Source organism: Pongo pygmaeus, chromosome 13 (genome assembly GCF_028885625.2).
Source record: "Pongo pygmaeus isolate AG05252 chromosome 13, NHGRI_mPonPyg2-v2.0_pri, whole genome shotgun sequence".
Lineage (NCBI taxonomy): Eukaryota > Metazoa > Chordata > Mammalia > Primates > Hominidae > Pongo > Pongo pygmaeus.
The window spans coordinates 54,078,294-54,101,602 of record NC_072386.2 but is presented as its reverse complement, the minus strand read 5'-3'; the positions used below and the strand labels follow the sequence as shown (position 1 = coordinate 54,101,602).

At 42.7% G+C, this 23,309-nt stretch overlaps 1 protein-coding gene across 2 annotated transcripts in view; it reads right to left on the bottom strand.

Annotated features, from left to right (window-relative positions):
• Positions 1-18,566: 18,566 nt before the first annotated feature.
• Positions 18,567-23,309, bottom strand: part of GLIS3 (GLIS family zinc finger 3) — a 512,125-nt gene continuing 507,382 nt past the window's right edge. For both annotated transcript variants that reach the window (XM_054500965.2, XM_054500966.2), the window contains one exon: positions 18,567-22,839. In XM_054500965.2, coding sequence (XP_054356940.1) covers positions 22,703-22,839 — 137 coding nt within the window. In that variant the 3' untranslated portion in view covers positions 18,567-22,702. The remainder of the gene's footprint in view (positions 22,840-23,309) is intronic.

The following is a 23,309-nucleotide window of genomic DNA, read 5'->3' as shown; positions in this document are numbered from 1 at the left end:
TTCATCAATATTGCTACATACATATTTAAATCTTGTAGATTTTCACCTTCATTAAATCGCCCCTAGTAGACATTGCTGTTGTCACTCATATCTAGTTTTCCATTTCTTTCAGGATATAGGAGAATTCTATTTTCCTGCCTCTTGAAGTTAAGCATAACCTTGTTAATTTCCTTAGCCAATATAAGTAAGTGAAAGTATGGGTGTCATTTCCAGATGAAAGCATGTAAAAGCCCGGGTGCAATTTCCACACTCTTTCCTCAGTCATGGCAGTTGTGAAAAAAAAGTGTTAATGTAAAGGTTTCATAATACTAAAGCAGCCTTGAAATGCCAAGCCAATTTGGCATCATAAAGGTTTATTTTTGTAAAATTCTTCTGTATAAACTCAAAAAGAATTCTATGGATTTTATGTTTGTGTGTTGTATAATTCTTTACATATCTTTGATAAATCTACATATGTTTCTTTACTTGATCTATAAATTTCAGTTTCTGAAAGTCATGTGTTAGAATTGGTAACTTACATTACTTCACTTATCTCTCTTTGGTTTTGTTAGTTGTTACTTGGTATGTTTTGAGTCTGTATAATTAGGTGTGTATATGTTCATAATCACTATATCTTTTTATTACTTCCTTTTATTTGTATATGAGATCCTTTTTGTTTTTTTAAGACATATTTTTCTTAAATAATCTGATCAAATATTAGGATTGTTGCTGCAGCCTTTCTGTGGCTAATATTTTCTTGTTATATATTTACATCTATTTAGGTCTTTTTGTATCTTTTTGTTTTCAGTGAGCTCTTCTAGTAACATATATTTGAAGCCTCTTTTATGAATCCAGTTTGAGAATCTGTGTCTTTTAAATGGTGAGTTTAATACGTTTATATTTATTATTATTATTGTTATATTAGAACATATTTTTGTCATCTTTCTTAATATTTTCCAGCCATTATACTTACTTTGGCTTTTTCTCTTTATTCTTCCTCCTTTCCTTTATTACTTTAGAAGTGCTATGCCATTATGCCATTATCTTCTTGCATTCAGTGTTGCTGTTGAGAAGTCTGATGTTATTCTGATGTTTATTCTTCTGTGGTTGAGCTGTTCTTTCTAAAAGTATTAGTAATTGTTCTTGCTTTTGATGTCTTTAAATTTTACTATATTTAGGTGTCAATTTTTCCTAATCTCTTATATTTGGCAGTGTATGGGTTATTTTAATCTGTGTCATTTGTATTCAATTCTGAGAAATATAACTTCATTTTTTTCTTCAAATATTTTTCTTCATTTTTATTTTCCTCTCCTAGAGTTTCTAGCTTCTGGGTGTTGGCATCTTTACTTATACTATCCATTTCTTTTAGCTTTTCTTTCATATTTTCTTTCTTTTATTCTGTTTATCATCTTTTATGAAACCTCAATATGATCTTATATTTTATTAATTCATTTTTAGCCACATCTATCCTACTGTATTCTTTTTTCCAACCATTCTATTTGTTATAGCTAATATTTCCACTTGATTATTTTCATTATTATTTTGGTTATTGTTTCATATTGGTAATATTTTTTCTCATTTCCTTAAATATCTTAGCAGGCTTTACTGAAAGCTTTGTCCTCTGTTCTAATATGTCTGCTTTGAATGATATATGTTGCAGAATGTGGTATTAAACAGGAGTCTGGTTATTTTAGTTTGTGAGCTCATGACCCATTCAGTGGTCATGGACTCTGTCAGGTAGTATGTACTTAAAAAGGTCTATTCACAGTCCTTGTCTTTTGTCAGTGCTGGAAACTTTAAGAAAGGGAGTAGGCTTAGTTCCAAGGTACCTTGTCACAGGAACAACCATAGCACCACTGCTGACTATTAATATTTCTTTGCCACACTACCAGGCAACTATCCACAGGGTTTTGACTTTAGACCATTAGGCCAAAACAGTATTTGGAGAAAGTAGTTATCTCCTAAGTCTGTACTAAAAAGTTTTGGGGATATTGAAGTGAAAGTGAATAGAGAAATGAAAGTTTAGGGAGGCTGGTCTCTCCCTGCCAGTTTTCATCAGTACCTCATCTTAAAAGGACTTTTCTATTACTCTCATACTCCCTAGCATTGGTGTACTGGGTTGTGTCAGCTGATTTCTAAGTGAAAAGGCAGCCAATGTAGGCTCTAAGGCAATTCAAGGGAGAGGCAAGACTGCAACCTGAAATCTTAATTGTCTTCTTACTATCTCTGGTCATCCTTTCTCAGGGCTTTAGTTACCTTCCTCCCACATTGTTCCACACTCCACCTCTCACTCTAACACTGACTTCAACATCCTCAGGAGTTTCTCAGTATTATTCCAGATTTTGTTGCTGCTTCTGTAACCCAAATTTTCCTTTCACTTTTATGGTTCCCATGAATTTGATTTTGAAGAGGGAAGCAGCAGCCTGTAGTCATTCACCATCATCACAGGAATAGAAGCCTTTAGTTCTTTTTCCTGACCTTACTGTGCTGAACAGAATCTCCAGCACAATATCAACTGCATTGACAGTGGATACTCTTCTTGTTCCCACTGTGATAGAGGATGCTAAGACATTGCTCCAGTTCATTATGAAAACGTTTTCTAAAGTTATTTTGGATTTTCAGAAGAAACTATTAATGATTAGAGGGACAATGTTGTCTCTGATTTAACTCAAGAACTTGGGAGATCACAGAGATAAACTTCAGAAGGACATCAGATCTTCCCAGAAATCAAGTGCAGAAGTTCAGTGGAATGCTGTTGGACACAGTAGGCACAATGGATGAAAATAAAAAAGGTCAATGAAGAATGTATGTTAAATTCTTGGTGTGTTAATAAGTAGTTCTTTGTTTAAGGTGGTGCTGAGGTAGTTATATGGTTAAGAAGTGTTTAGTAAAGTTTTTTTTACTTTAAGTTCTGGGGCACATGTGCACAATGTGCAGGTTTGTTACATATGTGCCATGGTGGTTTGCTGCACCCATCAACCCATCATCTAGGTTTTAAGCCCCGCATGCAGTAGGTATTTGTCTTAATGCTCTCCCTCCCCATAAAGGATTTTTTAATTGGAAGTTTTAGATAGAGGAAAGTACACACAAATGGCAATCTGTTGCTCCTACTTTTGACATCCAAAGTATTTTAAGCTCCTTCTTTCAGTGCTCCTCAGAATACTGATTCTTCAGAAAGAAGGCAGCTTCTAGAGAGAATACAAGTCACACAGGGTGCTTAGGTTAGGGAGAGAGGGTGAGCTGTGGCACTGTGCAGACAGTCTTTTGTGGAAACCCACAAAAGATGAAGACCCAAGTCTGAATTACTGACAGTCTGAACTCAGAGTAAATGCTGCAGCAAAAATTCATGATAATAAGGGCCCAGAAGCAGATGTCCATGATGATAGCTCAAACAAGGCATGTTTTGCTAAGAATCCTGTTGGCTAAGGTTCACTATTTATTCACTATTGGTATGTGATAATCCTGTAACTATTGGGCTCCCTTTGACTGTTAGAGTCATGATTCTAGCTCTCATAGTGGCCCAACTCATTAGGCTGCTGTGAACACCTTTTGAATCATATGCCAGGTTCACCTACTTCTTGCCCCCTCATTCATTGTGGGGATTCTTGTTAACAAATATACCAAATGTTGGAGGTTATTGATCAGAACAGGGATGAGTACCTGAACCAAGATGGATGCCTCAGAACCTCCTGTTTGTGGATTTGACATCCAGATTGATAGGATATGTATCCATATTTATGTCTATGTCTGTATCTACATCTACATCTGCCTATTTATCCATGCATATAGAGAGACTGGCTGACTTACTCTCTTTTCCCTCCTCAGGATGGTGAAGTATAAACCTGGGAATGTGAGACAGGCATCATTTGTAGTTACGTGAATCAGAAAATAAAAGGAGGCAGGTCTGCAAAGGTAGGAGAAAAGAACAATCAGGTCAAAATGAGTAGAGATGAAAGATGAAGAGAGAGGGAGCTGGATTAACATTTCAGTTCCATTCTGATGTCTCATTGCATTTGTACCCTGTGTTTTTCAAGATCTTTCCCTTCTCAACTGAAGCAAATGCAGATTGATATTTGTTATTTGTAAACAAAAGAGTTGTTGGCTTTCAGTCTGGTGGTATAGAATTTCTCTTTCACTCTCTGATATCTTGACATTATCCCTCAGTACCCTGCTGTATGCACCAGTCCTGAGGTTGAAGCCCAGGGGAAGCAATACTAAGAGATGAAGCCTTGGCATTGCTCTGTGCAGCTGCAGCCTCCTTGAGTGGAGCTTCCCCTGCCTGCATGATCATTGTGGTTCTCATGCCTCAGGATGGCATGCCCATTGACTTTAGAGCCCTACTGGAACCTCTCTCAAACCACACAGAAAGTATTCTTGTCATAAGTCACTTCCTGGATCCATCTTCTTGGTGAATCATTAATAGTGCCAACTGCCAGGTGGACTAGCCCAGGCTGCAAACTTTTCAATGAACACAGCTGGGTTGAGGAGCAAAATGGCCCAAGAGGAAAATATATCATGGATCCTGGAGAAAATTCTGGAATATGAAGCCAAGGGACATCACAAATGCATGTCAGAACTGTATAGATCAACCGATTCAACTCCTGGATTTTAAAAGGGGTGGAGGGGAATCAATATTTATTAATGGCCAGCTTTGTGATAGACACATGAATCCCCCAAGAACTTTGTAATGCAGGTATGATTCCTGTTGAATAGATGAAGAAACTGAGGTTCAGAGTGGTCAAGTAATTTGCTTATGTGGTGGAGATGGAGTGGATTCTGAAGGCTCCTCACTTCAGAGCACAAGCTCTAGTCAGAATTGACTTGGCTTAGTCACCAAATTAGAGCCTGGTTTCTAGATTCCCGGATCAGTACTCTTTACATCTTGCCATACTGCCCCTGTCATGATACAGCTTGTATGCCTGGAGCAGCACTGATCCTAGGCCAGTTGGCCAGAGCTCAGCCAGGCATCTTGGTATCTACTGCAAAGGGTAAAATGGATCAAGAGCCCAGGATTTCCCATAGCAGCTTTGCCTCCACTGAGGGCTGTAAGTAGGTGTGCCCAATAATAGTTCAGCACAGCCAGGTCAAGTTTTAATAAGGGCTAAGGTCCTAGAACAGGCAGGGGCAAAGGAAGTAATCACAGAAGAAAAACAAGAGCCCAGGTTTCTTTTCCTGGTTGTCTCATTTGTTAGCTCTTCCCCTGAATAAGCCACTACCTTAGCATCTCAGTTACTGTGCAGTATCAAAGGAGGCACTTGGGCTGGATAGCATTTGGTGACTGAGCTCTGAATTTCCTTGGTAGTCATTTTCACTCACGTCCATGTGAAGAGTCCACCAAACAGGCTTTGTGTGAGCAATAAAGCTGTTTATTTCACCTGGGTGCAGGCAGGCTGAGTCCGAAAAGAGAGTCAGTGAAGGGAGATAGGGGTGGGGCCGTTTTATAGGATTTGGGTAGATAAAGGAAAAAGGGGGTTTGTTTTCTGGTGGGCAGGAGTGGGGGTCACAAGGTGCTCAGTAGGGGAGTTTTTGAGCCAGGATGAGCCAGGAGAAGGAATTTCACAAAATAATGTCATCAGTTAAGGCAGGAACAGGCCATTTTCACTTCTTTTGTGGTGGAATGTCATCACTTAAGCCAGGAACCAGCCATCTGGATGTGTACATGCAGGTCACCGGGGATATTATGGCTTAGCTTGGGCTCAGATGCCTGACATTCCTGTCTTCTTATATTAATAAGAAAAATAAAATGAAATAGTGGTAAAGTGTTCGGACGGTGAAAATTTTTTGGGGGTGGTATGGAGAGATAATGGGCGATATTTCTCAGGGCTGCTTCGAGCGGGATTAGGGGCGGCGTGGGAACCTAGAGTGGGAGAGATTAAGCTGAAGGAAGATTTTGTGGTAAGGGGTGATATTGTGGGGTTGTTAGAAGAAACATTTGTCATTTAGAATTATTGGTGATGGCCTGGATATAGTTTTGTATGAATTGAAAAACTAAACAGCATAGGAGAAGGAGAAAAACAGCTATTAAAGGTCTAAGAATTGGGAGGACCTAGGACATCTAATTAGAGAGTGCCTAAGGAGGTTCAGCATAGCCTTGCCAGCAAAGATTATTTATTTACTTTAAGAGTTAAGTGTGGCGGTTTGGGGATAGCACCAGGAGATATCAGCTGTAATGGCTTGGAGAAACAGTGTAAACTGGCAGCGTAAACAAGAGCAGGGCATGTGTGAGTAGTTGAGAACGGTGAATAGGAGTATGACTAGACAGAAGATAGTAGGGATGACAAGTTTTTGGGGGCACAGTCCAAGTTGGTCTGGTGTCTGGAATGAGACTGGGGCCTAATAAAAAGGAGCGTCTATACAGGAGCTCAAATGGGCTGTACCTTGTAGCATTCTGAGGACAGGCCTGAATTCTGAGAAGGGAAAGTGGTATAAGTATTGTCCAGTCCTTTTTAAGTTGGTGGCTGAGCTTGGTGAGGTGTGTTTTTAAAAGACCATTAGTCTGTTCTACCTTTCCTGAAGACTGAGGACTGTAAGGGATATAAAGGTTTCACTGAATACTAAGAGCCTGAAAAAATGCTTGGCTGATTTGACTAATAAAGGCCGGTCTGCTATCGGACTGTATAGAGGTGGGAAGGCCAAACCGAGGAATTATGTCTGACAGAAGGGAAGAAATGACCGTGGTGGCCTTCTTAGACCCTGTGGGAAAGGCCTCTACCTATCTAGTGAAAATATCTACCTAGACCAAGAGGTATTTTAGTTTCCTGACTCGGGGCATGTTGAGTAAAGCTAATTTGCCAGTCCTGGGCGGGGGCAAATCCCTGAGCTTGATGTGTAGGGAAGGGAGGGGGCCTGAATAATCCCTGAGAAGTAGTAGAATAGCAAATTTGCCAGTCCTGGGTGGGGGCAAATCCCTGAGCTTGATGTGTAGGGAAGGCAGGGAGCCTGAATAATCCCTGAGGAGTAGTAGAATAGCAGATGGAACACTGAGAAAGTGATTTCCTTGAGGATAGATTTCCACGATGGAAAGGAAATCAGAGGTTCTAAGAGGTGGGCTGGTGGCTTGTACTATAGCATAGCCTGCCTTTGCTGGTGTGTGGCGATTAGGCCTGGTGGAACTGCCATCAATAAACCAAGTGTGATCAGGGTGAGAAACAGGGAAGAAGGAAATGTGGGGAAATGGGGTGAACATCAGGTGGATCAGAGAGATGCAGTCATGAGGGTCAGGTGTGGTATCAGGAATAATATGGGAGGCTGGATTGAAGTCCGGGCCAGGAACAATGGTAATTGTGGGAGACTCAACAAAGAGTGAATACAGCTGAAGGAGCCAGGGAGCAGAAAGTATATGTGTCAGGTGTGAGGAAGAAAACAGATTTTGGAAATTATGAGAGCTGTAGAGAGTGAGTTGAGCATAGTGTGTGATTTTAAGGGCCTGTAAAAGTATTAGGGCTGCAGCAGCCGCTGCACAGAGACATGATGGCCAGCCTAAAACAGTAAGGTCAAGTTGTTTGGACAAAAAGGCTACAGGACACGATCCCAGTCCTTGTGTAAGAATTCCGACTGCACAGCCCTGCACTTCGGCTGTGTGTAATGAAAAGGGGTGGGATGAGTCAGGGAGAGCTAGGGTGGCGGCATTCTCTAAAGCTGTCTTCAAGGAACGGAAAGAGGAGTGGGGAAAGGATTTAGGATCTATGGGGTCAGCTAGGTTTCCTTTTGTCAGTTTATATAATTGTTTTGTTAGGATGGCAAAACCAGGTATCCAAAGGCGAAAGTATCCAACCATGCCCAGGAAGGAAAGGAGTTGTTGTTTTGTAGAAGGAGTTGGGGTTTGAGAGATTAGTTGGACACGATCGGCAGGGAGAGCACGTGTGTTTTTTTGAGAATTATGCTGAGATAGATAACGGATAAGGAAGAAATTTGGGCTTGACTGAAGTAACGGGGGCTGTCTGTGAAGTTTGCGGCAGTACAGCCCAGGTAATTTGCTGAGCCTGATGGATGTCAGGGTCAGTCCAAGTGAAAGTGAAGAGAGGCTGGGATGAAGGGTGCAAAGGAATAGTAAAGAAAGCATGTCTGAGATCCAGAACAGAATAATGGATTGTGGAGGGAGGTATTGAGGATAGGAGAGTATATGGGTTTGGCACCATGGGGTGGATAGGCAAAACAATTTGGTTGATAAGGTATAGATCCTGAACTAACTTGTAAGGCTTGTCTGGTTTTAGGACAGGTAAAGTGGGGGCATTGTAAGGAGAGTTTATAGGCTTTAAGAGGCCATGTTGTAGCAGGCGAGTGATAACAGGCTTTAATCCTTTCAAGGCATGCTGTGGGATGGGATATTGGCATTGAGCGGGGTGAGGGTGATTAGATTTTAATGAGATGGTTAGGGGTGCAAGATCAGTCACCAAGGAGGGAGTAGAGGTATCTTATACTTGTGGGTTAAGGTGGGGGGATACAAGAGGAGGACGCAAAGGAGGCTTTGGATTGGGAAGAAGGGCAGCAGTGAGATGTAGCTGTAGTCCAGGAATAGTCAGGGAAGCAGATAATTAGTTAAAGTGTCTCAGCCTAATAAGGGAACTGGGCAGGTGGGGATAACTAAAAAGGAGTGCTTAAAAGATTATTGTCTAAGTTGGCACCAGAGTTGGGGAGTTTTAAGAGGTTTAGAAGCCTGGCCATCAATACCCACAACAGTTATGGAAGCAAGGGAAACAGGCCCTTGAAAAGAAGGTAATGTGGCGTGGGTAGCCTCCGCATTGATTAAGAAGAGGATGGACTTACCTTCCACTGTGAGAGTTACCTAAAGCTCGGCGTCCGTGATGGTCTACGGGGCTTCCGAGGTGATCGGGCAGCATCAGTCTTCAGCTGTTAAGCCGAGAAGATCTGGGAAGGAGTCAGTCAGACAGCCTTGGGCCAGAGTTCCAGGGGCTCTGGGAGTGGCTGCCAGGTGAGTTGAACAGTCCAATTTCCAGTGGGGTCCCGCAAAGATGGGACACGGCTTAGGAGGAATCCTGGGTTGCAGGCATTCCTTGGTCTGGTGGCCAGATTTCTGGCACTTGTAGCAAGCTTCTGGGGGAGGCAGTTCTGGAGGAATGCCTGGCCACTGCGGTTTAGGCGTTTGGAAGTTCTTGTGTGCTGGAAATGTGGCTGGGGTTTGTCTCACAGTGGAGGCAAGGAATTGCAACTCAGAAATACATTGCTACTTGGCTGCCTCTATTCTATTATTGTACACCTTGAAGACGAGATTAATTAAGTCCTGTTGTGGGGTTTGAGGGCCGGAATTTAATTTTTGGAGTTTTATTTAATGTCGGGAGCAGATTGGGTAATAAAATGTATATTGAGAATAAGACGGCCTTTTGACCTGCAATGATTGACGGCCTAGACCTAGGGTCTAGGGCTGTAAAGCATCTTAGGGTTGCTGCCAAATGAGCCATGAACTGGGCTGGATTTTTATATTTGATGAAAAAGAGCCTACATGCTATCTGATTTGGGATAAAGGAAAAGGAGCATTAACCTTGACTATGCCTTTAGCTCCAGCCACCTTATTAAGAGTAAATTGCTGGGCAGGTGGGGGAGGGCTAGTCACGGAATGAAACTGTAAGCCGGACCGGGTGTGAGGAGGGGAGGTGATAAAAGGATTATAGGGTGGAGGAGCAGAGGCTGAGGAAGAATTGGCACCTAGCTTGGCCTGGCAAGGAGGGGAGAGGTCAGATGTGTCTGTAGAAAAGGAAGAGTAGAAAGACTCAGTAACACTTGGGGTTGGGACTGAGGGCACAGGTGGGAGGGAAAGAAGGAAGATTTGGGACGAGTCACATTGGGAACACAGACTAGGGAGGGACCAATGTGTAAAAGAATGCCTGGACGTCAGGCACCGCAGACCGTTTGCCTATTTTACGACAAGAATTATTTAGATCTTGTAGGATGGAAAAATTGAAAGTGCCATTTTCCGGCTATTTGGAACTACTGTCGAGTTTGTATTGGGCTCAAGCAGTATTGCAGAAGAAAATAAGATGCTTAGATTTTAGGTCAGGTGAGAGTTGAAGAGGTTTTAAGTCCTTAAGAACACAGGCTAAAGGAGAAGAAGGAGGAATGGAAGGTGGAAGCTTGCCCATAGTGAATGAGGCAAGCCCAGAGAAAAATGAGTAGAGACACGGAGAAGGGGTGGGGGCTTCTTGCCCTCCAGAAAAGCAGAGAAGGGGTTGGGGCTCGGAAATCAGGGGTTGGGGCGCAGAGATAAGAGGTCGGGGCATGGAAATAAGGGATCAGGGCACAAAGATAAGAGGTCAGGGCATGGAAATAAAGGATTGGGGTGTAGAGATAAGAGGTTGGGGTTCCTGCCTCTCCCCCAGAAAGGCAGGACTTGCCGCTAAGGGTGAAGGACCAAGGCAGGCGTCCCTGCGTGGTCTGACACCTCTGAAACCTGGGTGAATAATCAGAGAGGCATCCCTGCAATGATTAAACACCAAAGGAAGGCTGCCTTCCTTAGTCCATGACTGGCACCGGAGTTTTGGGTCCACAGATAAAACGTGTCTCTTTTGTTTCTACCAGAAAATGAAAGGAATTGAAATTAAGAGAAGGGAGAGATTGAAGTGTGGCACCAAGATTGAAAGGAGAAAGAGGTCGAGGGATAGTGAGGGAGGTTGGAGAGGAGAGTAAAAAGAGGCCACTTACTGGATTTGAAATTGGTGAGATATTTCTTGGGCTGGTCGGTCTGAGGACCTGAGGTCGTAGGTGGATCTTTCTCACGGAGCAAAGAGCAGGAGGACAGGGGATTGATTTCCCAAGGGAGGTCCCCCAGTCCGAGTCACGGCACCAAATTTCACTTGCTTTTGTGTGAAGAGACCACCAAACAGGCTTTGTGTGAGCAATAAAGCTGTTTATTTCACCTGGGCAGTGTTTATTTCACTTTGGACTCAGGCAGGCTGAGTCCAAAAAGAGAGTCAGTGAAGGGAGATGGGGTGGGGCCGTTTTATAGGATTTGGGTAGGTAAAGGAAAAAGGGGGGTTGTTTTCTGGTGGGCAGGAGTGGGGGTCACAAGGTGCTCAGTAGGGGAGTTTTTGAGCCAGGATGAGCCAGGAGAAGGAATTTCACAAGATAATGTCATCAGTTAAGGCAGGAACAGGCCATTTTCACTTCTTTTGTGGTGGAATGTCATCAGTTAAGCCAGGAACCAGCCATCTGGATGTGTACATGCAGGTCACAGGGGATATGATGGCTTAGCTTGGGTTCAGAGGCCTGACAGTCATGGGAGGCTGGGGCACAGATGGGCCTCTTCCACCATGGGCCCTTGGCCTCACACATAAACCCTTTCTGTGGACAGGAATTTGGCCTTAAAAAATCTAGGCAGAAGAGAGTACCGGGTACATGCAGGGGGGAAGAGAGATGATTTGGAGTTGATGATGAAAGACCCAGCTGTATGGTTGGGCAATACAGCTATGCCCCCACAGTACCCCAGGGAGACTGTTAGCTCAGTGTGCCTTAAAGATTTCCAGTAGGGGAAAGGGGGTCATTCCATAAAGCCACTCTTCAATATAATGGGTCATGCTATATTGGTGGGCAACTCAAAGGACTGTGTTGTACAGATGGTCTGTATATGGGGACATGGTCTACAGATGTTCGCTGTTGGCCATAGAGCACAGCCAAGTCAGGAAGCACTTGGATTAGAAGTAAAAATGCTTTATTTTGTTTTAAAATGTATTAGACTACAACAAATGTTTGCATGGTACACCATTTGCTGTCTGGCAACTGTCTAGGTATTCGTTGAGTCCCGATGCTCTCTGATACTCCTTAATGATTTTTCATGGATTTTAGAATCTGTACTGCACATCTTCTCTCCTGGTATTTGAGGTCTACTGACTCTAAGGCTGTGAGAATTCTCCCAGGCCTGCCTCTAGTATTTACAGAGCCTGGAGCAAGATTGCAAATGGAGACCAATAAATGCATAGATCTAAATATTTTAAAATTCCAAAGCTAGCTAACAAAACCTGTTAAATAAAATGTTTTTTCATCTCTTGTTTTAACAAATACATTTTCACAGCAACCTGGAAGGCCAGGTTTGATTTAGAATGATCAGAGACTCCTTGAATATCTCAGCTACAATGTGGTGGCACAAGGAGAGCAGTCCTTGGCCTCCTGCCTGTGATCCAAACCGCTTCTCTTCAAACCCCTGTTCCACCTTCAACCATGAGCATCTCCATGTCTAGCTTCATCCACAATCCCACAAACAGCCACTCCGTGGCCACTCCTCAAGCCTCAGGATGCACTCACTGGAGACCTGATCCACTCTTGGGGGGAATCCCAAATCCATTTGAGAAAGAAGTCCATGCTGGCCCCAGAAGTAGCACAGGCCAGTTGGACAGGGAGTTCTGGGGTTCCAGATACTTGGATGAATCCATAAGGAGAAGAAGAGTGGGTTTTTGGTGGTGACATCACTTTGGCCACATGGACTCCCCACTGTGTGGGGTCGGGCATGGCTGGAGAATGGTCAGAGTGGAGCCCTTTGAAACACAGAGCCCAGTACAGGAGGTCCTCTTGTTGCTTCTAAAAGTGGTACCACCTTTTTGATGGCCCCAAGAAGGTACCAAGGAGATATCTGTGTGAACCATAGGTTGCACTGAGTTTAAGATAAAGACATTCTTGAGGCAATATCATTGGAGGATTTTACAACTTGGGTGCACTCTGAGCTAGTGCATTTCCTTCGTGCCTCTGTACACTAATCTCAGAACTATGGTCCTTGCTATGGTCTTCTCACAATTATTACACACAGGGTGCAGTATCAGTGCTTTTTAAAAGATGCCAGTGACCCTTTAGAGAGTACTTAACATACACCTGGAACTGTGCCACATCATCTGTGCCTTTATCTCATTGCCTATGAGATGAGCCATATGATGCCTGCTGCAAGATGAAGAAATGGGCTCTGAGCAGTGGAGTTTAGGGATTGCTTTGGGGACTCCAAAGCACAAAGTAGAGAACAAGGTCCGCCTGATGCCAAAGCTTGTGCCCTTTCTTGGTGCCTCCCACTAGAAAAGAAAAAGCAACAGGTCACCACCCTTCAACAAAACACACATACACACACACACACTATTCTCCATGGAGGAATAGTACTCTAGATTTGAGAAAGAACAGTCTTGAGAGGTTTTGTAATCCCAGTGACTCTGTGTGTGTGTGTGTGTGTGTGTGTGTGTGTGTGTGTGTGTGTGAGTGACAAAGCCAACAGGAGAAGAGCTGAGGCAGAAATCCATATTCAAAAGTGTATGTGCATGTGTGTGCCCAATTCATGCTTTATTACAAACTGGGAACTATAATGATTGGGGATCTATGGTTCCCCCAATGTCTTGTGCAGACGCAGAGCTCTGCCACTCGGATCTCCAGCTACATGGATTGTGGTTCATTGATGGTGTTAATTCTTTCAGGGTGCACCTCAGCTTTCCAGCTCTTGGGAATGACCCTACTCAATGAATGAACAAGACAGTGATAGCAAAGACACACTCTTCTCAGGGTGGGCTTCTGCAGGGAGTGGTATGACAGCCTAGCTGTTTCTACCCAACATGGAACTCTTCTATTGTGTGACAGCAATCTTTGCTCTACTGCATCCCAGTGGGCTGGCCTCTGTTTGGATGGCATCACAGTCTGATGGCGCCCTCTGCCTAATGCAGCTTCTGCTCTGTTCCTTTCACAGGTGTAACTCTCCAATGAACTGTTTACACCCCAACTCTGTCTCAGCATCTGCTTCCTGGCTAACCCAACCTTCTGCAGAGTCTCGTACTTCACAGATAACCAAAATAAAACACTAATGCCAATCCACTAGAATGTAATAGGTATGGGTTTCTTTCTGAATAGTCTCCAGCACCTAGAATGATCACTGACACATAGTGTTGGATATGGAGCTCAGTAAACAATTGTTAAATGAATGAATGAAATCCAAACAGATCTTGGCATTTGCTCATGTTGGGATCAGCTGGGTCTAAAGTAGTTCTTCTTCCATCACCCCCTATTTCATTACCTCCTTCTCCTGCCACACCAACATCCAGTCCCCTTTCATCCTCTTTCCTTTCTTTCCCTTCCTCAATTCCTGAGAATTTGTATCAGGCACAGTGGTCCGTGCTCAGAACACCTTCTGCAGTTCTTCCAAACCACCATCTCATCTCCTTTTCGGCTTCTCTTCTTTCTTTTTCTCAGGAAGCTAGGGGCCATTTACAGCCACCATATCCACCAACTGGGAGCAAATACTGACATCCTCTACTCCCATCCTTTCCAGAGTAGGAGATGGGCTCTACTCCCTTACTCCTGAGAGTAGGGAATGTTCCCAGAGAGCATCCTAAGTAATTCCAAAGAGCACTGCTGGCCTAACAAGGAGCTTTTGAAACCTTTAAAATTGTCTGCTAGGTATCAGGCATCCTATTAGGTACTCTGCCCACATTATCTTTTTAAAAGATTGTGGCAAAATAAACATAACATAAAATTTACCATTTTAACCATTTTGAGTAGTACAATTCAGTGCTTCTAAGTATATTCATAATTTTATGCAAACATCACTGCTATCCATCTCCAGAACTTTTTCATCTCACACAGAAACTGTTTATTTTCAGTAACAACTTCCCATTTTTCTTTCCCCACAGCCCCTGCTAATCAGTGTTCTTTCTGTCTCTATGTACTTGACTATCCTAGTTACCTCATATAAGAGGAATCATGCTCTGTCCTTTTGAATATCTCTTTTGTGTCTGACTTATTTCAGCACAATATCTTTGAGGTTTATCCATGTGTTAGCATGTATCAATTTCCCTCTTTTTAAAGCCTGAATACTATTCCATCGTATGTATATATCATGTTTTGTTTATGCACTCATCAGTTCTTGGGCATTTAGGTTATTTCCACTTTTTGGATATTGTGAACAATGCTCCTGTGAACACTGGTATACTTGTATCTGAATCCTTCCTTTCAAGTCTTTAGAATTAAGAGTAGAATTGCTGAATCATATGGTGATTGATTAACTATTTTTAGGAATTGCTCAACTCTTTCCATGTTACTAACAAGGTGCTTTTTGGAAATAGGGCTCCCTGGTCAACACACAGAATCCCCTGATTCCCTCTTGGAGAGTTACAATGCACATTGGCGCAGTAAAGGATGTGAGAGGTCCTGAAGCAAAGACACCTATGTAACTTTAACCCGCCGTTTCCCAAATTAATGTGATTGTAAAACCCTTTGTGCAGAGTAACTGGTGATATACGGCTCCCTGCTGGTTTGGGAAACAATGGTATAAGCTTAGCAGGCCTACATAGGAAGGGCTGTGACCTAGGGCCAGTGGGTCATGAAGTATTACTCAGAGGAGACAGAGATGGGATTACCTCCAACCCCCCAGCTGGCCTGTTGGGTGGCTTTCCTTCTCCTGGCAGCTCTGCACATGCTGTGTTCTCTGCCTGTCATACTTTTCCTCTGCCTCTTTGCTTCTTGAAGTTCTACTTACGTTTCAGGACAAGCTCGGGCATCCTCGTTCCCCTTCCTTCAGGGAACTCTGAGCCTGCTCTCCTAACTCCCTAGGCAGGAATTGGGAGCTCCTCTTCTGCTGAGCCCTTATTATACAGTGTGGCCCTGTTAAATTGCCTGCTTCCTCCGCTATATCAAAGGTGGTCAGCCTTAGTTTGCAACTTTAGTTCATATAAATAATCACCTGGAGAGTTTATTAAAGATGCAGATGACTCCATCTCACTGAAATTCCAACTCAGTAACTTTGTGGTGTGCCTTCAGCAGCAGCTCCAGAATGTGCCTTTTTAACAAGCCTCAGGCAATATTCTCAGGCATATGATTCTGGTGATCCCCTTTAGCTCTGTGAGGATAACAGCCAATTCTATCCCTGTTTATTTAACACATAGTAGGCATGAAACAATGGTGAATGAGTGAGCAAAGGAACAAATGAATGATGAGTGAATGAATGAAATAATCTCTTTCCTCCTCTGAAAAATGATGAGTTTGGACCAGATGTCCTCTTTTTCTTGGCTTAAACTTCATGTAATTTAGGTTATTTTTACCAAAAATTCTACACTCTTGGCAGCTTTAATAACAGAACCATATACAATACACAAACTCAAGCACATGAAACAACCAGGGAGACCTGCTGAAGAGGATTTAGTCCAAGCTAATATCCAGTCAGTGACCCAGGACTCATGAATAACCATTATTTTTGAAACTAGCAATGTTATCGCAGGCTAGAGACACAAAGAGGGCCATACACCCACGCCATGTAAATTCAGTCTCATTCTCTCCCCTAAGTGTGAGTAGCCAATGGGCGCGCCATCAGGGGTGAAAAATCGCTAGGTTTGCGAATTAGGGAGCTAGGCATTATGGGAAACCAGGGTCCAGGGAGGGGCTTAGGGTGTTTAGCTGCCTTCCTGCGGCATGGAGGGGGGCAGACTGTTAGCACCGTCAGGGCGCCCTGACTCTTCTATGGTCACTTGTCAGTGGCGTCATTGAATATAAAACCCTTGACTCTCTTTTCCGTGAGAACCCTGCAGGTTTTGAGAGGCAGCTTCAGCTTCTCACAAGAGCTGTGGCCCGAGAAAAATGAAGTCTCCCATTACTTATAACCTCTCAGCATTTCAGAGGAAAAAGGTTGGCGGTGGCTGCCAAGATCCAGCAAATATTTGGTTAGCTTGGAAAGAATGGGTGCTCATTTTTCAATTCTCACAGATTTCTCTATGCCCAGTTCTTTTTATTAAAAACTTTAAATCCAAAGTTAAAGTCGAATGGCACTGCAGGCTCTAAGCATTCATCTGTATCCCAGGGAGCAGAACCCAGGATCTAAACAAAGAAAAGTTTAATCAATAGAATTCATGAATTTCCTCTAGGAATAGGACCCAACATAGCAGAAGAATAAGCAGAGGGGCTCCTATCCATGGTTTTCTATTAGTGGATATTTCTGGGAAGGACTTTAGAGACTACCCTTTCAATTGACCAGGGTCGGCAAACTATGGCCCATGGGCCAAATCCTGTCTGCTGCCTTTTTAGTTGAATTTTGTTCTTGTACAGCCTGTTGAGAATTTTTTAAACTTTTGTATAGAGTTGAAAAAAATCAAAAGAATATTTCACAAATATCTGAAAATTAGATGAAATTCAAATTTGTGTTTGTAAATAAAGTTTTATTGGAACACAGCCACATCCATTTGTTTGCATAATATCTACGGCTGTTCTTGAACTACGGTGGCAGAGTTGAGTAGCTGAGACACGAGACCACATAGCCCCCAAAGCCTAAAATGTGTACTATCTGGCCCTTTGCAGAAAAAGTTTGCAGAGCCCTCAAATAAGAAATGTAAGAGTTGCCTCTCACTATTATTTGAACTAAAAACTATAAGATATATATGCAGTTAACTAATCATAAATCAAACACTTGTATAAGCTAACACTTGAGTCAAGAAATAAAACATTGTCCATCAATCAGCACCCAGAAGTCTTCCATGTGTTTTCTCCTCCATCAGAGCTATGAACCTTTGTGACATTTTCCTTGCTGTTCTTTGTACTTCTACCACCTAAACTCTGTGTTTTGCCTGTTTTCAAATTGTATATAAACAGAATAACACTGTATACTTGCCTTTGCGTCTGTTTCTCTCAAATTTGTGAGACTCAGCTCTGAGTTGTGTGTGGCTGTCGTCCTGTCATTTCCTCTGTTGTCACTTCCATGGCATTTCACTGTTACTTAGGCAAGCTTCATTTGTTCATTTTACTGTTAGTGGACAGTTGGATCATTTCTCGTTTGGGGCTGTGGTGAACAACACTGCCATAAACATCTCGTACTTGAGCCATCATTGATTTAAGAGTCTTTAGAAAGTAGTGGAATTGCTGGGCTGTAGGGTATGCGGACTTTCAACTCTACCACGTAATGCCAATTTTTTCTTGGAAGAGGCTGGACAAAATCACATTCCCACCAGCCACCTCCTTTTAGGAAGCTGAGGAGCTCTTTGTATGTTATCAGCACTACTTCTACCGCCACAACCCTGGACCTAATAGTGCCTGCTCTCTGACCTTGAGGGACCAGACAAGGTTCATGGGACCATCGTCTCTTCCAGTTTGTATCTTCTCTTAAAACAATTCTGAAGTCTTAAAAAAAAAAAAAAAAGGGCAGAAGAAAACAGTCACCTTTCTAAGATTGGTCCTTGAGATGTGATCTCTTTTGGATTCACATGCTTGGCTAGCAGGTAAACCAGATGTGAGAATATTTTGACACATCCCCCCATAGATGGGAGCTGAAGAAAAAAGCTCATCACAGCCAATGGGACAGGTGATATTCTAAATCGTGCACAGTGGACAGGATGAGGAAACCAGGGAAATGGTACCTGCCCCTTTCTCCAGGGAATCAGATTATATGATCAGGGCATCAGCTCATGGGAAGCTGATGCTTGTGTCTTTCTCTGAAGGGTTTGGGAAAACAGGGCTGAAAAGACCCCCTCCTCCAACTGTCAGCTTGCCGAAACCCCAGCACTGGGAGTACCAAGCACTAGAGGCATTTCTGAAGCATGATGTAGCGCTACTTTGAAAAGGCACAAATAAACTCCAAATCCTAGCACACATTTATCCAGTTTGTGAAGCAGATTAATAGAATAACCAATAAAACATGTATAAAAGCTTTAATTAAATCTGATGAAATAAAACTTCATGTTTTATTTATGGACACTCCCAACATGTAAAGGATTCAGGGAGACATTCATTTTTACTGTCATTTCGTCCTCATATCTATAATTAAATCCAGGCTACAACTCTGGCCCAAAGCAATGCGGCATTTTAAAGCTGGACTTGAACATTCCTTCCCGCATCATCTGCCTTTAATTATAATTACCATTCCCAGTATGTAGGAGGCTGATGGTAAAACAAAACAAACAAGCAAACAAACAATGATGGTTGCCATTGTGTTTTAAAGCGACAGGCTGAAGGAGGATTTTAGGCAGGAGGGCGTCTCCTCTATTTCCAGTTTTATTCTGTACCAAGTGCACAATCCCTTCATTTTACTTTTGACATAAAAAAAGGACTTCATGAACAAGACAAAATAACTTATGATTATATGAAACATAACTGTGACAAATCACAAAACTATACATATTAATAGAAAAAAGTGTACCTAATTCTTTAAAAGATTTATGACAATAAGCACCAGATGTGCCTCTAGAGTAAAATCGACCCCATATCCAGTATGATATATGCAGTTCATTTCTGTACGTGAGTGTATATAACTATGTACAAGAGTCTGTGTGATTTATGGAAAACAGATTTCCACTTTTTTCCCCCAAAGTGCTTTATGTCAGCAACATTACACAGGATACTTTGCTGTCTGTACAAAATAAATCTCTTTTTACACTCACTATTTCTCCAATGAGTGCTTTTTTTTTTTTTTTGCTTCATCTGTTGCAAAAAAAAAAAAAAAAAATGTAACCGCAGAAATTCCACACCACTAACAAAAAGTGCTATTTAAAAATGCTTCTATAAAATGACATGGCCAAGACAGTCAAATAAAATACCAAATAATTAAATTGAACATGTACAGTCACTATTCCCAATACTTCAAGGCAACTGGAAAGTCAAGGTTCTCAGATGAGGGAGTTGAATTTATCCTTGCTCACAGGGTGCTACTGTGCTTGACGACTGGTAATTTAGAAACAAGTGAACAAAGCCAACATGTTATCAGGGGTAACTCTGCTGTGATCTACTAAAGACCTTTTTTTTTTTTCTTCCTATTTTATGATCGCTTATGTAATTTGAGGGAGACATGGGTAATGGGAGATACCCTACAGGACCAGTAAATATTTAAATAATATTTAATAGCTGATCAGAGGCTAAATTACAACTGACATTTTGATGCAGTTTCGTTAGGGAATTAAGACAATGCAGCCAATGAAATGTCTCTAGGCAGACTGATTTTTTTTCTTTTAATGCAGTAGGATCATTGTCTTTGCACTGTGTGTTTTCACAAGCACTAGTTTTGTGTTTTGTTTCTGTTTTTAAGGGGAATGACAATCTCTGGATGTTTATGAAAATGGTTACACATCAAGACTTAAAAAGACCAGGACATGAAAGGGAATGATTTTTTTGAAGTTTCCACTTGTACTGCTGCAAAAATAATGATGAAAGTATATATAAATCTTCTGCATTGTGAAAGTAAGCAAGGGACAAATTTTAAGGTCAGAAAAGACTCTCAAATCTAAGCATAGTGTGTGTAGTCTGGAAGGCATCTGAACGTGTCCTATCCTGAGGCCGCAATCTCAAGCCTGCAGCTATCAGGAAAGACTCACGGTGCAGGAAGCAGGGCTGTACTGGGTCCTGCTGCCAGCATGCTCTCTCTCTGAGATAAAATGTCCCTCTGGGGCTCCACATTGATTTCCTGCTGAGGAAGGAGGGCTGCAGGTGCCTCTACTGCTTACGCCCTCTTTAGAGTCCCTCTTGCCCCTGTGAGGTAAGAAAGGGGCAGGGTTACTGTGAGAGGCCACAGGAAGACTGGAGCCTGGTTCACAAGCAGCTCCTCTCAAAGAGGGAGGTGATGTCCATGGTTTCTAAAGTTGAGCTTTTGTTTTGTCCTCCTTCCCCGTTTCTACTTTAAATTACATAAAGCCAAAAGGCAGGGCCGACAATGTCAACTGCAATAACAACCTTGCCTTTTCATCTTTTTTTCTCATTGTACATATGAAATGAAATGTATTTTGAGCTCCTTGTAAAGGCTTCCATATTTAAGTATGAATAGATGGTTTCTCTGAAGATAGCAGAGTTTTTTTCTTTTCAGAGTATGACAAAGGACACATGAGGGATGCTACTAGCTGTGAGCATGCATATGTTAGGCTACTTGCTTAGGCCAAGTGACACGACCCACAAAGTCTGCAAGAAGGGTGGTACTTTACAAGCAGCCTTGGAGTTCACTTGTAAAGGAAGCCTGATGTGCGTCTTTTGTAAAGCAGAGCAGGTTTTTGTAAAGTGGCTAACTCATCTCTTTTGCAGACTTTGACGTCTACATGAAAGCTTTTCTTAGAATACAGCCCACTACTCAGAGAAACTAGATTGACCAAGTGCACTGTGAAAACAAAGCCCACACTTGGTTCTTCATTCACCTCATTCTACTGCATGTTGGAATGAACTCTGGAATCAGGTAGAATACTTTCGATTGTGGGACTGTGGAGGGAGACTGGAAGGACCTGTCAGTATACAAACTGTCACAGAATCCCATCTAACATCAAGCTGTTTTAGTTGTCTTGCTGAAGATTGTAATGATCTCAGTTTGACAAATGGCATTGTTTCACTTTTGTTCAGAAAAACATTTTTAAAAAGTGAGAAAAAGTACTTGAAATATGATAGTACCAGAATGTTAGAACTTTCTGTGTCTTTGGGACTGGCCAGTGTTTATAGCTGATGCCCTAGGACTTAGGATCTGTAATAGCTATGTAGAGGTGTCACAGAAAATGACTTCCTATTTAGGCTTGATATTTTAGACCAAGTGCTATGTGAAAATTCCAGGCCTTCAAACTGGAACTCAGAAAAAGAATTGCCTCTTTCTGTAGACTTTTCGAGAACTGTCACCTCTACCTTCCCAAGATGATCAGACAATGGTGGCTGGTGGGGATATCTGAACCACAGTCAATAAGAGGGTAAGAGGGATGCAAAAGGAGGGTGGAGGGAAGTGTAGGGAAGAGACAGACAGATGAGTGGATATCCTGAAAAACGTTAGTAAAATCTGAGCACTGGAAGTCAAGCATCACTAGGTTTGGTTTTCCAAGGGAAGCTGGCACACGACTCAGTCTGTCCCAGTTCTCACATCTGGCACTTCTCTGGGTGCAGCACCAGAGTGGAGGCAATAGGTAAACCAGTCAAACAACGTTTTTCTTTGAACAAAGTCTTTGAGGTGGAGTTACTAAACAGTCAACCCAGGAAGGTTCCAGCTACAGGACTGTTTGTGCGGGAGGTGCCCACTCCATTTCCCTCAGGTAACCTTTGCTAACTGCAAAACTAACATGCCAGAGGTGGGGCCAGGCAGAACCACAGCTGTGCAAAATGTCTATAGCTGGGGTGATTACAATAATAATGATTTCCATCCAAAGAACAGACGTTTACATTTTTTTTTTCATTTTAAAGTACGTATAAATAACTAAGTCTTTAAAATGCAAAAACAAAGATAGGCTGCTGGCATATAAAACCTTATTTTTCTATTGAAGAAACACTGAGAAGCAACTGGTTAGCATGTGGCTAAGAGAAAAGGGAAACCCAGGGAGTTTCTAAGAGTTGAGACCACACTATGCTTTGGACATGGATTTCCCTTGTTGTGCCTGGCTTTGCATCAGGAGCAGCAAGGGTGAGGATTAGGTGAAGCAGGTCACTATGCCTCTGGTAATTGAGGTCTTTTTCCCTGTTTGGAGTTTTCAGGTACAGTCATCCCCAAACTACATTTTCACATGCACATCATTTCATTGGGGTCCTTTAAGGGTTGACAGCCAGGAAGTAACAGGTATCCAGTAGAGTGAGGCTCTAAATTCCCTTTGAAAAGACAGTCCTCCTGGTCACATAGTCCAGGAAACCCAGAGAGAAAAAGGAGCAACTGCAATGATTCCTGCAAAGCTAGCTCTGCCATTCAGTCCTGCCTTCTGAAAGAACATCAGTAACTCTGCAGGTCCCGCTGATTGGGCTGACATCCTTCCTCAAGCAGTCTGTGAGAGTACGAAAACAAAAGGTGGCAAGCAACATCAAGGTCCTGGGTGTGCAGAAGTGGCCAAGAGAGCTTTTAGCCTTCGGTGTAGACAGAGGAGAGCTGGCTGGGACAGCGGTCCACAGTGCTGATCTGCAAGAAGGTAGCATCTTCAGCCCCACTGCGGAGAGACTCCCCAAAGAGGCTCGAGGAACTTGAAGGTAAATCATACACTGGAAGAGAAAGAACACAGTAAGTCAGTAACTCCTGCCCCATGCCATGCCCACTGGAACTGCACTACAGTAATGCAGCTCACCAAGTGAGGACTAGGGGCTAAGCAGGCAACCACGCCAGCCTGGGCCCTATAGTGAGTCTCTGTTTCCAGTGACCTTAGTGAAGGAAGAGGCTGACTTGCAGGCAGCTGGCTAAAATATGACCACACGAAAGACGGGCTGAGAAGAAGTAAAAGTGTTCTAGGGAAGGCTGGGGGTGGCCTCAAAAAGGAGGTGGTGTTAAAGTTGAGTCATAAAAGAGAATGGAATTCTCACAGACGAAGAAATAGGGAAAGAACACTCCAGAAGGAGGAAACAAAGAGCAAAGACAGAGAGGGAGAGGCATGTGGGGTCAAGGGTGCTGGCAAAGCTCAGGTGAAGAGCATGTAGGGAAAAATGTGTGTGGGCAGGTGTGGAGAGCTGGATCAGGC